The 16,716-nt window shown below is 39.8% G+C and overlaps 1 protein-coding gene across 3 annotated transcripts in view; it reads left to right on the top strand.

The window, feature by feature from the left end:
* bbs9 (Bardet-Biedl syndrome 9) overlaps positions 1-16,716 on the top strand; it is a 284,565-nt gene that overhangs the window by 95,521 nt on the left and 172,328 nt on the right. For all 3 annotated transcript variants that reach the window (XM_008112835.3, XM_062984296.1, XM_008112837.3), the window contains exon 19: positions 10,871-11,053. In XM_008112835.3, the coding sequence (XP_008111042.1) occupies positions 10,871-11,053 (183 nt within the window). The remainder of the gene's footprint in view (positions 1-10,870; positions 11,054-16,716) is intronic.

Below are 16,716 nucleotides of genomic sequence, written 5' to 3'. Positions count from 1 at the left end.
AAAGAAAAAAGAGACTGAGATAATTAGACATTGTTAGGTTTGTGCATATTTCATGACACTGATACATTTGTCAGTGGCATTACTGAATTGTCCTTCAGTAGCAGTGTGTTGACTGAGAGATATTATAGTGACATGTACACTACTGTAGCAACTCTTACTCACTAACTAGTATTTTTCCTCTTTTATTCCTGTTGGAATTGCCACTAAACTCAGAAGTCCCAGGTTGAAATGCTGTCTTTGAGGGGAAGGGTGTCTGTTCCTCCTCCCATTTCATTTACTGTATAGGTGAAATGCCTAGATTCAAAACCAGTTCAAAATGATCCAAACTTTGCCAGAGTCCTCTAAGAACACTGGTGCTTTGTTGCTAAAGTTCTTCCAAATTTTGCGGGTAAAAATTTCAAATCTCTAAATTTACAAATCTTTGTAAGTTCCTCATTAATGGCGGTTGTGCATGCGCATTAAGGAAAACATCACTGTCAATGGGGAAACTTCAGGGGCTTCTCTCTCATTTTTGAACTATCCTGATGAAACGTGCTACAGTGGTAGAGCATATGAACCACTGTTAGCACACCACATTTCAGAACGTTTGGCGAATTCTCAAAAGTTTTTATAAAAAACATTTTTAATAATAAAAATCTATTCCTGGTTTGAAAGTGTTATTTCCTATTTCATTGTATGGCCTTTACTTTGAAAGTAGATGTTCTTCCAGGCAGAAAGGCACCATCCAAACTCTCCTGACATCCATTTGCTTCCCCTCTTGACCCTCAAGACACATCTATATATATAGGTCATTGCTTTTTTTACGGCCCAGCACAGAGATTGGCTTAGAGCAAATCAATTATCCCCCCAAAAAGCGACAACGGCAATCCACTTGAATGTCTGTCTGTATGACACACAATTAATCACATAACTTCAACTTAGCACAGATTTATACTATTTCTTACTTTTAGTTCTCTTTGCAGATTCAATCGTTTTATTTTATCATTCCTGATTCTAAATGACTGGCAGGCTGTCCCCCACAGTGCCTTGCTCATGGCAATTGGGTCAAAGTAAAAGTATTGGTTTTTTAAGTAGTTTGTTTTTTTGGCTTTGCAAAAGTTGCTTCTTGTTTGCTTGCTTTAGACCTCTTTGCAGATTCAATCAGTTTATCTATTTTATATTTAGAATAACTATATACGGAGATTGCTACAGCTAGCTATTTGGGTCCTTCAGCCATCATTTGGCTACTGAGCAACATTGCATTCTGGGAAATGTAGTTTACGACAAGACCTTTTGCAATCTCTACCATTGGGGCCTGGCCTTCCCAAACTATGGTTAAGATAGCTGTGATTGGCCACGCCCACTGTCTCTTTTCTGGTAGCGCTGGCGAAAATGTGGCCAAAATAATGAGATTTTAAAAGTTCCCTTGGCTTTACCAAATTTCCTTAATGATTGTGAAAATTAAACTGACCTTGGAAAATATCTGAAAGTTACAGAACATTTCTGAAAAAACAGGTAAGTGATTCAAATTTTAACCTCGCCCTCCACCTTTCCTGCATGCCTCGGAACTCATTTTCGTTGTCCAGATTTTTATGTCCAGATCCGAGTTCCGATCCAATCCGAAATGTTGCACAAGTCTAATATTTGTATATATACTAACAGTGTATCATTTTGTTCAAAATTGATGTTAGGGAAATGGAATGGGCTGCCAGTGTATTGGTTTGATAAATTTGGATTGGAATGTCTTTGGTAGAGAAATTCTCTATATGGGATTGTAGTGCTTCTAACATTAAATATTCAGTAGTATAATATAGTTAGACAACATGACCCAGAACACCATTAAATAAAATGTAATCTAAATTCTAGCTAAGACACTTTTTTGCACATTTGTAGTGTGAGATGTTTATTAAAAAAAGAAAATTAAACATATTAATCAACCACAATTTATAAATACCTACCTTGTTTTTATTCAGTGTATTGAATAGAAATAAATATGAAGTGTGCTTGTGCGAAATAGGATTGGAAATTATGAAATTATGAATTATGGAAATTATAAAGTAGGGTCAGAATCTTGGATGCATTATAATAACCATAACTATAATAAAAGTAAAAAAAGACAACAAAATACAGAACAAAAAATCTTTCATAAGATATAATAGATCAAATAGAACTTTAAACCAAGTAGTGGGGCTGAGTGATCAACAGAGAAGCAAAATGTGTGATCAGGACAAAATACAATGACCGTGCGATACACAAACAGGTTCCTACAAGGTAGAATCTCTTGACGAAGAAACCGACAATATTAGAAAGTGAAGGGGAAGCAACTCTCAAAGCACTTGAGAGAAATAATCACTAGGAACAGCATGGCAGTGGAGTTGTTACAAGCTTTAGAGACAGAATCCATCCAAATTACGTATAACAAAACTGCTAACCAATGCAGAAAACAAAATAGTAGCTTCCATAGTGAAAGTCCTCAGTATATTTTCTAAACCCCAAGAAAAGGTGAGATAAGAGATTATGATAGTCATTTGCAGTAATCTCCAATGCAATCAAAGTGACATTCAAATTTTTACATAAAATGCCAGACATTTAAGCTGAAAACTAAGAACAACTAAAGATCATAAATATATACTAAGTAATGCAGCACATCAAAGAACTTCAGCAAAAAATGCCAGCCAGTGATTTATACAATACAGCAATGCCTTTGGTTGTTTAGATCATGAAAACGTTATCTTATAAGAAATTGAACTGTCACAACATGATTGCCCTAAGGCTAAATTATGCTCTAGTAGTCTAACCTATACTCTGGAAAGGATAGAACATGGAGAAACAGAAAACTGTTCATTTGCTAACTATGTCTGTTTGATTTATGAGTATAACATAATATTTATTTATTTATTTATTTACAGTATTTATATTCCGCCCTTCTCACCCCGAAGGGGACTCAGGGTGGATCACATTATATACATATAGGGCAAACATTCAATGCCCATATACACATAGAACCGAAACAGAGACAGACAGATGCAGAGGCAATTTAACCTTCTTCTGAGGGGATGTTCGATTCTGGCCACAGGGGGGAGCAGCTGCTTCATCATCCACTGTGACCGCACTTTCTCATTCCAACGTCGTAAATTAGTTAAATTTGCCTCCCCACTTTATAAGTGGTACCTTATTTCCTACTTGATAGTTGCAACTATCTTTCGGGTTGCTAGGTCAGCAACGAGCAGGGGCTATTTTTATTTTTAATTGACGGGTGCTCACCCCGCCACGGCTGGCCTCGAACTCATAATCTCATGGTCAGAGTGATTTATTGCAGCAGGCTGCTCACCAGCCTGTGCCACAGCCCGGCCCGAGTGGAATTAAACTCGGATTAAGGAGGTGTGAAAATTGAAGGAGAATGTATCAGTCATTTTAGATGTACAGAAGACACCATATTTCTAGTAGAAAATAAGAAAGACTTGAAATAACCACAGAGGAAAGTTAAGATAGAAAGTATACTAGTAGGGCTATATTGTTATTTTCTCCTTCTATCTTCTTTGTTTCTTTCTTTTCAAAATTACATTTCTTTTTCTTTTTCTTTCCCTTGTTTTTCTTCTTTCTCCATTTTCTTTCTTTTCTTACTCTTCTTCAGCTTTATTTCCTATTCTTCTCTCTCTCTCTCTCTCTCTCTCTCCCTCTCTCTCTCTCTCTCCCCCCCCCCCCCTCCAAAATACATCTAAAGATGCAGTTCACATGATTTTGGACCCAGTGATGGGCATATTAACAGTGAGCCTAGTTTTAATGTTATACCTCTCTGTAGTGCCTCATGAAGAAGTTTTATTTGTGTAAAGAAACAGCAGTCGTTATAAAAATATGCTGATGAAAAGCAGCATTCTTTGTTACCATTTACCCTCACAAGTATTTCCCTCTTACTGTGTCTCCCCTGTAGAAGGGTTAAGGTCAGAGTCAAAAAACCTGGTTTGACTTTGTGAAATAAATTAGAGGGCTGTCATTTGTGGTGGAGTTATAATTTATGGTTATTTAGTTGAGGAACCAGGCAACTAACGGAGTATTGTAATACAATATACATGTCTAATCTTCAGGTAATTTATTTTAATGTTCATGGCATTAATGCAATTATGAAGTGAAAAAGAACACAAAGATTTTTTTTAAACAAGAGGGAGAGGGAGCAGACTTGTTTTCTACTGCCCTGGAGACTAGGGCCCCTTCTACACTGCCCTATATCCCAGATAATATAGCAGTGGAGACTCATATAATCCAGTTTAGAGCCGATAATCTGGGATCAGATCCTGGGATACAGGACAATGTAGATCCAGCCTAGGACTCAAGAATAATGGGTTCAAATTACAGGAAAAGAGATTCCACTTGAACATTAAGATGATCTTCCTGACTCTAGGAATGGTTTAACAATTGAACACTCTGTCTCGGAGTGTGGTGGAAGCTCCTTCTTTGGAGACTTTCAAACAGAGGCTGGATAGCCATCTGTCTAGGGTGCTTTATTGTGCTCCTCCTGCATGTCAGAGTGTTGGATTGAATGGCCCATGCAGTCTATTCCAACTCTATAATTTCACGATTATGTGATTCTTAGAAACCATTGTAATTCTGCTGCAGAAAACATGCCACAAGAGGGACCCACAACTGCTTATTTGAAATGTCACTCCAAAATTATGTTTCTCAACTGAATAATTGTCTTAATCCAGGGGGGATTAATATCAATGGCTGTTAAACTCCCATTTTTGACTATAGATACTCTTATTGACCCTAATGGCTATTATGTTTTTGTTGAGGGCCTCATCAACCAAACAAAAGTCACATTGGGATCTATATATTCTGCTAATGTAAACCAGAAGAATTTCCTGAGGGATAATTTACAATTGATTAATTACTTTAAAGAAAGAATAGTTATTATTGGGGAAATTTAAATGCAGCTGCTTCTAATTTAGATAGATCTAGCAGAGACTCTTCGAATTATGTGTGTATAGACTCAGTACTCACAGAATTTGATTTATATATGGAGACACTGTTTCTATTATTCAAATAGGCATGGTACTTTTTATATAGATTATGTTTTGATATAAAAATAATTTTGATTGTATTTTGGGCATAGACATTGTACAAATCTGGACATTTGACCATGTTCCCCTAAAGACAACTTTTACACTGGGCTTTTCTTGGAAGTTTGATTTACTTTAAAACAGGATAAAGAGTGATAATATTAACTACATCAAAGACAATTTAACCTAGGAAACAATGATTCAAACACTCTGGGAGCCATTATTGTTAGAATGGCATATCTGAAATATGACAGTCTGCAAGAGACCAATCTAATAAGTTACCAAAAATTTAAACATCTAGAACACACACAGGTCAAATTTAAAATGCACTGTTGGGCAAAAAATAATATACTTAATTATTTTGGAAATTTACAAAACTTCTAAAAAGTTACTTACAAAACAAATGTTACAAAGTTAATAACAAAAAAACTCAAAATTATTTGTGCATCTAGTTAAAAGAAAACCAAAGAGATCTTATCAAATAAAGATATGAAAGAGAATCTGACTTTAAACTTAGAAACTTAAAACTGTATAATCCAGGTACCCAAACAATTCCAACATAGCTGATTATTTTTCTCGTTATATAACTATATAAAATTTGGAAAAATGCATAAGGACTTTTTGATTCAAAATGTATCTGGTCAAGAAAGTAATAATGTTATTAAAAACTGAAGCTGAAAGTGCCAGGCACAGATAGTTTTCATGTTCAAGAACAGTTAAGTCAAGTCCAATATTGATAAATTTGTTCAATCTGTTTTGGATGGGATCATTATGTCACATGTAATTTTAATTTTAAAAATAGACAAGTCTATTTTTTTTTAATTTCCCATTTTAATCTAATTTCAAAAATATTTTTGCCATCTGGTCAAACAGATTGAACTCTGTTGCAGGAAACAACATAGAAGTAGATCAGTGTAGCTTTGGTGGCCCAATCAGAAAGTTCTTTCATGTAATTCATTGCATTGGACAACACACATTTTGGTGCCTCAAATGTTAACCTTGTTTCTGGGTGGTTTTAACCCTCTGGTTCCAAAGTTGGCACAAGTCTTCTACGATCTCTGGTTTCTGAGATACAGAACGTATGCCATCAACCAGTTGCCATGCTCGCCCATAGAAAACCATGATAGCTATATCTAAGAAACTAGAGTAGATGCGGTCTATCCAATACAAATGTCTAAATCAGGCCCCAAATAACCCCAGGAACAAGCCTAAAAAACCAAGACAATGAGGGTTTTTTTGGGTTGGGCTGTGTTATGCTTCTGTTTAAAGGCATGCAACAATAGTTTCATATGAGCCAGCCAAGACCTTTGATAAAATAGAATGGTTAACTATTGTACAACTATGTACAATCATGGATATGGGAGAAACATTCCGTGAATTTATTTGAAACATGTATAAAGATTATCAAGCAATTTTAATACTAATGGCACAGGTTCGGATCCAATTTAGGGAAGTTTTCAGGGGTGTCCTTTATCTCTACTTCTGTTTGCTCTAACTATGGAGTCCCTGATGAATGCAGTGGAGATTCCTGGAGTAAAAGCAGGCGATTCAAAATATCTCCTTAGCCTTTGGATGATGACATGGCAATTTTTGTAATCAACCCTACAATTGTACTAAAATGCATGATAAATTACAAGAATTTGGGGAAATGGTAGGCATTATAGTCAATAAAATCAAAACATTGTCTAAGAATGTCAAAGATCCAGAAACCTTACTTCTCCAAAACATTAATCATATCTTTCTGTAGTGAATTTATGAGACACTTAGAAATAAATAATATACCAAGCTGAATGGAAAAAAACATTTTCTCTTAATTTCAAGCCTTCAGGGAACTAAAACACATCAAAGAAAGAAAGAAAGCCAAATGGAAAAAAAAGCTTTCCTGACTAGGAAGGACTGCAAATACTACACTGCCTATTCTATTTTTAAAAAGGTCTAGGCTATGGTATCAAAGAATGTAATATGCAGAAGTGGCAAAGTTGTGGGGCTCAGAGTCCCAAAACTGATTTTTCTCCTATGAAGCTTTTCAGATTAGACAAATGATAAGAATAATTAACCACAGTATTGTAGATGCCTGGATTAAAATGGAATGTGAAAACTTAAATATGCAGTGGATCAAATCTCATTCTGAAATTAAAACACATCAGTTAGATTTAAAGTGTCTGCAAACACTTAGAAACAAATGCGGTCATTGCTAATAGTCAACACGGATTTACCAATAACAAGTCATGCCAGACTAATCTGATCTCTTTTTTCGATAGAGTTACGAGTTGGGTCGATACAGGGAATGCCGTGGATGTAGCGTACCTGGATTTCAGTAAGGCCTTCGACAAAGTCCCCCACGACCTTCTGACAAACAAACTAGTAAAATGTGGGCTAGACAAAACTACGGTTAGGTGGATCTGTAATTGGCTAAGCGAACGAACCCAAAGGGTGCTCACCAATGCGTCGTCTTCATCATGGAAAGAAGTGACAAGTGGAGTGCCGCAGGGTTCCGTCCTGGGCCCGGTTCTGTTCAACATCTTTATTAACGACTTAGATGAAGGGTTAGAAGGCACGATCATCAAGTTTGCAGATGACACCAAACTGGGAGGGATAGCTAACACTCCAGAAGACAGGAGCAGAATTCAAAACGATCTTGACAGACTAGAGAGATGGGCCGAAACTAACAAAATGAAGTTCAACAGGGACAAATGCAAGATACTTCACTTCGGCAGAAAAAATGGAAATCAAAGATACAGAATGGGGGACGCCTGGCTTGACAGCAGTGTGTGCGAAAAAGACCTTGGAGTCCTCGTGGACAACAAGTTAAACATGAGCCTACAATGTGATGCGGCAGCTAAAAAAGCCAATGGGATTTTGGCCTGCATCAATAGGGGAATAGCGTCTAGATCCAGGGAAGTCATGCTCCCCCTCTATTCTGCCTTGGTCAGACCACACCTGGAATACTGTGTCCAATTTTGGGCACCGCAGATGAAGGGAGATGTTGACAAGCTGGAAAGCGTCCAGAGGAGGGCGACTAAAATGATTAAGGGTCTGGAGAACAAGCCCTATGAGGAGCGGCTTAAAGAGCTGGGCATGTTTAGCCTGCAGAAGAGAAGGCTGAGAGGAGACATGATAGCCATGTACAAATACGTGAGGGGAAGTCATAGGGAGGAGGGAGCAAGCTTATTTTCTGCTGCCCTGCAGACTAGGACACGGAACAATGGCTTCAAACTACAGGAAAGGAGATTCCACCTGAACATCAGGAAGAACTTCCTCACTGTGAGGGCTGTTCGGCAGTGGAACTCTCTCCCCCAGACTGTGGTGGAGGCTCCTTCTTTGGAAGCTTTTAAGCAGAGGCTGGATGGCCATCTGTCGGGGGTGCTTTGAATGCGATTTCCTGCTTCTTAGCGGGGGGTTGGACTAGATGGCCCATGAGGTCTCTTCCAACTCTACTATTCTATGATTCTATGATTCTAATAAAAAATTGTTTTCGAAAAAAGACTTTCAAGAGATAATCTTATATTGACACTATCACTTTTGATCCTAATTGTACGTCACCCCAAATTTTATCAAGATAAACTCATTTTATTTAAATCCTGGGAACAGAAATGACTATACACTTGTACAAAAGCTAAACGTAAATCTGGCAGACAAATTCAAGATCAATTAGCTGCAACTAAACTAATACTTTGGATACTCTACTTTGTCTACAGAGCTGACATAAAAACATAGGTTCAATGTGCTCTAGGAATATTAATATAAGTTTCCAAAAAAATTTAAACATTAAAGATTTAGAGTTAAATATCTATAATATATTGATTGAATCAACATCCCAGACCATGAGAGCTGCAATAAAGTACAGGATATGGATCAGCAAACAAACTTTAAATAGAAAATATTATGGAAAAAGTCTTCCAATAAATTCTACATCTTCCAAAACATACTTTACTGATACTATATTGTTTGTATCTAATCCCAGTAAAAATGAACTATATAGACAAACATGCATCTAACAAATGCTGGAGGAACTGAGGAGTATATAATTCCACATGTGGTGGAAACAATCCCAGTATTATTGAATGTTGAAATACGGTATTTCTAATATTACAAAGCAGTTCCTTTTGACCCAATTTCTATCTATTTTGTGTAAGCTGTGAAGTATTAAATCAGAAAGATTCAATTATATTGTTTTATTTTTTCTTAAAGATTGATAATAGCTTAGAATGGGGGTGGCGGGGGGGATGATACCACCTCCCAAATAAAACTTGGTCCAAAAAATTGTGAAATAGCACTTATTCAAAAGCTGATGCCTACTGTAAAGAATGATAGAAATGATCAGTCAGAAATAAGCTTCCTTTCAATGGTTTCCTTCATCAATGACTTGGGAGTTTCTACCTCCTACTTGATCATATTTGGACACATGGAGAGATGCTTTAGTTGAATGGTACATTTATTGTTATTTTCTCAAGCTGCGAACCAAGGAACCAAAGATTTCATATAAACCTTGAAAATCTTACCTTTGGGGAAAATAATATGCAATGCCTGGTGAGTTTCTTGTTTTCTCCGTTAAAAAAAATAGTTACATTATGTCACTAGGGTATATTCTCTACAATTTAATGTTTTTAAAATGATAAAATCTTCAAACAGTTATTGGGCCAGGGTGGCTTCTAACAGGCAAATGGTAACATAGTGTCCATCTACATTGCGTAATTAATACAGTTTGACACTACTTACTTTTGCTCAGCGCTATGAAATCATGGCAGTTGTAGTTTGGTGCAGCATGAGCTTACTTTGGCAAAGAAAGCTAAAGAATGTAAAATTACAACTCCCACAACCCCATAGTATTGAGCACTGGCAGCTAAAATACTGTCAAACTGCATTAATTCTACAGTGTTGGGGCACCTTTAGTAGTAAAGACCATGAAGATGTTAGTTCTCCAACCCTCAGTGTCCTCTGAGTGAAGCTATTAAGCAAATTGGTTTCTAAACAAATCTCTGTGTCAAATTCTTTGTGTTGCACACAGTTCTGTAATCTATAATCTTTATTGAAGGCAAACCATGGTAGCTTTTCCTCAGCTTTTGGCATGTGTAGGAGGTGGATAATATGAGAACAAGAACATTTAGAGTGATTAAATCCACCTCACTTTGGTTCTGTTTCTAATTGTAGTTTTTCCATTTATGTCCTGAATGTGTGAATAGGGATAAAATATTATTCCAGTTTATAAAAAGAAAAGAGTTGGCATTTCAGTTCAGCACACCTTTAATTTCCTTTTCAAAATTTTGCTACTCTAGTAGCTATGCCTGTGCTATAAGCATCAGCACACTGAACACATGCCAAATACACCTATAGTTTTGTGAAGACCAGTGTATGTATAGAATAATTTAAATGTTCTGATAACAAGTAGTAGATATATTTTGTAAAATCAGAGGGGGTGTACCTAATCTACAAATAAAAGCTACACTTTGGATGTTATTGTAGAAGAGGTGATACACCAGGATTAACGTCATAGGTGGGATGTAAAATGTGTGCTTACTTGTCATTAAGGATTATTTCTTTATGTTTTGAGAATCAGTTTGAGAGATCCTTTATTATATAATATACATAATACAGACCCTGAAGACTTCTGTATTGATTGAACTAATAGCTTAATCATACTGCCATATGGACTTTAAATTATATCTCGCTCAGGAGAAGAAGATGGCAAATAATAACTGGTTTAAGTTTTTGGAATGGAAAGTTCATCAGGTTCTTCTAAAGAAAACTAAGAGCTTGCCAAATGTAATGTTAGTGTTGAGTGCTCAAAATGGTAAAAAAAAAAAAACCCTAACAGGAGTTTGTAATTTCTGCAGGTAATAGCTCTAGCAGATGCAGCCGAAGAAAACCAAACCAATATGTTCCAGGCATTCACAAAGTTGAAAAGTGCCACCCAGCTGGTAATTCTCCTGATTAGCCTGTGGCAGAAACTGAGTGCCGACCAAGTTGCTATTCTGGAAGCTGCATTTTTGCCATTAACACAGGATGCTCAAGAGCTGGTAAGAAACTGAAAAAGTATTAAATCTACAGAGTCATGTTCTATGTGAGGTAGTTTTTCAAATACAATTTTGTTTTCTATTAAGCTTTTTGTGTTGTTAACAACAAGATGGGTATGGGAAGATTGATTGCCCCCCCCCCAAAAAGTTGTTGTGAACTAAATATTGTGTTTTTTCCCTTTTGTTTTTGCTGTGCACAGTAGGTATTCTGCCTGGAGTTTATCTTTGAATTAGCAATATTTGTATATCAGGGTGGAATCAAGCAAAATGTAATAGGCAAATTCAGCTAGCGGATCTGAGATATCATTAAGGGTAGGGGATTTATTTATTTTTTAGTTATGAGAAAGCTCCCCCCCCCCCCCATGGTTTCAGGTCAATTTGTACTCGTAGTGTTGTGTTTATTAAACCACAAGTGTGTATACGCGATGATGCCTGGGTTTTTTTGCTCTTTCTTCTCACCCTCCTTTTCCCTCAAATACCTTGTCCCTCTCTCTTTTCTTCTTTTTTCTCCTTTTCCCCTTGCTTTCTTTCATGCATCTTCCTTCCTTCCTTTCCCTTTTTTCCTTTTTCTTTTCTTTTCTTTTCTTCCCTTCCTTTTCTTTCTTTTCTATCCTTTCCCCTTCCTTTCTCTTTTCTGTCTATCCCATTCCTAATACCTTTCTCTCTTTCCTTTTTCTTCCCTCATCTGGCCTTCTCTTGGAAGTAAAATTCTATGCATTTCAGAGCAAGATATAGGCACACATACGCACACAGGCACACTCCTCTTCCAAAATATATATCTTAATTAAATTCCTTAATTCCTAATAGGGTGGATATCCCAACTGCAGCCTTCAGGGTTGTGTTTTTTTGCCTCATCTAAGGCCTCATAGTGAAGGCATCATTTTGTCTACCGGTAACTAATAATTTCTATCTATATACTTCCCTCATGTGGTTACATATGATCGCTGCATACATACCTATAGGCTATAGTATATAGTATATATAGTATATAGTGGCTATTTTTGTTTTACTGTTGGGGCCTTATGTAGCTGAAATTCCACAATTATTTTAAGTTGAGTAATGAAGGATATGTATGCCAAGTTTGGTTCAGATCCACTTTGTTATGTAGGAGCCTTACTGTTATGATTGAGCCTCATGGCTCTGTTACTGACAGACGTGGGCGTAAGACTCCTCGAGAGTCAGATACTCTCGAGGAGCGAGAGAGAAAAAGACTGCGAGACATATTTGCAGCACCATCTGACGAAGAGTCTTTCGAGGGGTTTACGGAGAGAATGGAGGAGGGGCTGGTTAGCTCAGAGGAGGATGAGATGGATTGGACTCGGGTAAGGGAGGAATTGGGTGCCACTGGCCATGATGGGACAGAAGATGAATGGGGACCTTCAGGATTAGACCCATGGCTTAGCTGGAGGGATGGGACGGGATCCACAGCTGGAGATGCTGTTGGGCGTAGTCAGAGGTGTTCCAGCTCTGACGAGGAAAGTGATGAGGAAACGCCCGGGTTAAGGAGGACAGCTGACAGTGATGAGGATTTGTAACTGGCATAAAATGGGGCTTGGGAGCAATTGCAAATTGCGTTGGGCAAGGTAATCTGGACAAACGCTTGGGATCTGTGTGTGTGGGACGCTTTCCTGAAGACTGGTGTGTTTTCCTGTGCTGAGACGTAAGTGGTTTTGGAATTCAGGGTCAGACGGCGGGAGGAATTGTGTGGGCATTTGTTTGTGCAAACCTGTGCTTACTCTTATTAGCTTGACCTTCCGTCGTCTTCTTGACGGACGCCATCTCCTGCTTTGAGAACTCGGACTGAACTGACCACGGCTTGTCTTCCCCCCTTCTTGGACTTGGAAAAACTACAAACGTCTGCTTCTGGCTTTGATCTACGGAACGGAACTGGTCTACTCTACTGCTACAATCCTTGGCTGATTTGCTCGTGTTGGAAATCCTGTCTGCTGTGTGTGTGTGGGAGCGACGCAAGTTACTCTAAGCACAGTGTTGGCAGCAGAGAGGAATCTGCTGCCAATTAGTTGCATTCTTTGTATCTTTTGTTCCTTGGCTTTCGTTTTGTTTATACCGAGGCTGAAGCAAGCAGTTTGTTTTTACCCGGATTAAACTCCGGTTTAATCCGGTTTATCTTTTGAACATTTACTTTTGCCCCTTTTTGCTCCTAAAGGCAAATACTGCCTGGCCCTTGTGTTTTATGGGCATTTTTTGAGTTCTGTAATCTAATAAACTCTGTTACTTTGAATCTTGTGGCGTTCTGTCCTTGACAGATTGCCCAACGCCCATAAAAAGTTTATTGCAGCAATAAACCCGTCAGGAAGACGATGGATGAGTTAAGGGCCAGATTTGACCAATTGCAAACGGCTTTTACCGTTAGCCAAACAGCTCATGCTGTGAAAGGACATGTTTTGACTCCTGAACGCTTTGACGGAACCAGGTGCAAGTTGCCAACCTTTTTGGCACAAGTGGAGCTTTATTTTTCTCAGCTCAGTGCTCATGCTTTTCCTACAGACACTAGCAAGGTGGCCTTTATTTTGAGTTTGTTGACCGGTCCCGCAGGACAATGGGCCACTAATTTAATTTTGGGAAATGACCCAGTCAAAGACAATTTGAATAATTTCAAAAAGTTGTTAACTGATACTTTTGGGGATCCTCTCCGCACGGAGAATGCTGGGTGGGCTCTGTATCGGTTGAAACAGGGAAAGGGGACTGTTTTGGATTACTTAAATAAGTTTAACCTGTATCGCCACCAGCTGGATTGGGGGGAAAATGCATTCATGCTTTTATTTACTGCCGGGTTAAGTGATATGCTCCAGGATGAATTAGCACGCTTGGAGCCGGCTGAAAGTTGGGACGCCTTAGTGGCTAAGGTGCTGCGTTTAGACGCAAGGTTCGAGGCTCGTAAACACTCAAAAGCAATGTGTACGCCACCCATGCATGTAACCAGGGCACCTGTGGTGATGGGGGAAGAGCCTATGGAGCTTGGGGTTTTTAAAAAGCTGTCTACAGAGGAAAAGAGCCGTAGGAGGCAGCTGGGCTTGTGTTTGTACTGTGGGAATGCTGGGCATTTTGCCAAAGATTGTAATGTGAAACCTTCCCAGCTTTCGGGAAAAGGCCAGCCCTAGTGCGACGTGAGTCCAACGCACTAGGGCTCCTCAAGCAGTCAACTGAGGGGAGGAAGCATGTTTTCGTACCCATTACATTATCTGTTGGGGGAAGGGAACTTGTTTCTACTTTGGCACTGCTGGACTCAGGGGCTACGGTCTCTTATGTAGATATTGAGTTTGCTAAGAAGCATGGCATTCCTAGAGTGCGCAAGGCATGCGACGTGTGGGTGGAAGGAGCAGATGGGAGACTGCTGGAGACTGGGGTGGTTAACCATGAAACCTCAGCAGTAATGTGGGAGGTGCAGGGAGTAACGGGAACGTTTGTGTGGGATATTACGAGCTTGCCTAGATATGATGTGATCCTGGGGATGGATTGGCTAGCTGTAGTAAACCCACAAGTAGATTGGGCGACACGTAAAGTGATCTTAAAGAGGCAGGATTGTTGCACTCTAAATGTTACTCATTCTGATATGGAGGGAGTGCCTGCTGAGTATGGGGAGTTCTCTGATGTATTTTGTAAAAGAGAAGCGGACAAATTACCACCGCACAGGCCATATGATTGCGCCATCAAGTTGGCAGAAGGTGCGAAATTGCCAGCAGGGAGGCTGTATGCCTTGACTGTACCGGAAAGGCAAGCTTTGCGGGAGTTTCTAGATGAAAATTTAGCCAAGGGGTTTATTCGCCCATCTAGTTCTCCAACTGTGGCACCAGTATTCTTTGTAGCCAAAAAGACTGGGGAACTTAGGCTGGTCTGCGACTATCGGATCCTAAACAAATACACCATTCGGGATAGGTACCCGCTCCCTTTAATCTCGGAACTATTATCAAGGGTGCAAGGGGCTAAGGTCTTTACCAAGCTTGACCTGCGGGGGGCCTATAACTTAATCCGTATACGGGAAGGGGATGAATGGAAGACGGCATTTAACACGTGTTTCGGATGCCACGAGTTCCGAGTCATGCCTTTTGGGCTTTGTAATGCTCCTGCGGTCTTCCAGAGGTTCATGAACGATGTGTTCAGGGACCTAATTGACCAATTTTTAGTGATTTATTTGGATGATATCTTGATTTTTTTCTAAGGACGAGAAAGAACATCGTCAACATGTCAAGCAGGTTCTGCACCGACTGCGGGCTAATGGGCTTTTCGCCAAGGCTTCCAAGTGCGTCTTTCATGTGCCTGAAGTGGAGTTCCTAGGTCATGTAGTGTCAGGTAGGGAACTTAAAATGGACCCACATAAGGTTGACGCCGTCAACTCATGGCAGGAGCTGAAGACTAAGAAGGATGTACAAAGGTTCTTAGGTTTCGCTAATTACTACCGGGAGTTTATTCCGAATTTTGCAAAGCTCACGGTACCTTTGACGCAGCTCCTGCGCAAGAAACAGCCATTTGTGTGGGGGCGGGAAGCTCACGAGGCGTTTCTACAACTTAAGTCTAGTTTTCAATCGGATAACATACTAACCCATCCTGATGTTGACAAACCGTTCGTGGTAGAAGCGGACGCTTCTAGCTACGCGTTGGGGGCTGTATTGTCTCAGAAGGATTCCTCAGGGACCTTGCGTCCCTGTGGATTTTACTCGCGGCAACTAACACCCTTCGAGCAGAACTATACCATATGGGAGAAGGAGTTGTTGGCGATTAAGGTGGCGTTTGAGGTGTGGCGGCACTGGCTTGAAGGGGCACGGCACCAGATCGTGGTCAGATCTGATCACAAGAACTTAGAGCACTTGCAAACAGCAAAGAAGTTAAACCAGCGTCAAATCCGATGGGCTTTGTTTTTCTCCAGGTTTAACTTCAAGGTGCAGTTCGTGGAGGGGAAGGCAAACTTGCGGGCCGATGCTTTATCCCGCAAGCCGGAGTTTAAGACCAATGAGCAGGTAGTATGTCAGACCATCTTGCCTACTGCCTCTCTGTGTGTTGTAGATAATGAGCTCGGGTTACATGACCAGATCCTTGAGGCTCAGAGGGATGATGTGTGGACACAGGAGCAACTGATGCTGCTCTCAGCAGGTAACCGTACCATACTGCCGCATCTACAAGATCAAGACGGAGTATTGGTACGCAGGGGGCAGGTCTACGTACCAGTGGGGGCCCTCAGGTTGGAGGTGATTAGAGCCCACCATGACGAACCCATGGCTGGGCACTTTGGCAGGTTCAAGACCGTACAGCTTATCACCAGGAGCTACTGGTGGCCAAAGATGCGGCAAGACATTCTGCGCTTTTGTGACAGCTGCGCCGTTTGCCAGCAGAGTAAGACGCCTGTTGGGCGCCCTAGAGGGTTGTTGTCGTCTCTACCTGTTCCGGAGAGGCCATGGCAAATCATTTCCATGGATTTTATTTCAGATTTGCCTAAGTCTGGGGGTTATACTTGTATTTGGGTGGTGGTGGATTTATTTAGTAAACTGGCTCATTTTATTCCTTGTTCAACCATTCCGGCGGCCCCTACGTTGGCCTTACTATTTACTAAGCACATCTATCGTTTGCACGGAGCACCCGAGGTGATTATTTCAGATAGGGCTCCGCAATTTGTATCACGCTTTTGGAAACATTTCCATGAGTGCTTGGGG

Source organism: Anolis carolinensis, chromosome 6, assembly GCF_035594765.1.
Source record: "Anolis carolinensis isolate JA03-04 chromosome 6, rAnoCar3.1.pri, whole genome shotgun sequence".
NCBI classification, from domain to species: domain Eukaryota; kingdom Metazoa; phylum Chordata; class Lepidosauria; order Squamata; family Dactyloidae; genus Anolis; species Anolis carolinensis.
The sequence above is the reverse complement of the archived record's forward strand: the minus strand, read 5'-3'. Positions and strand labels throughout refer to the sequence as shown.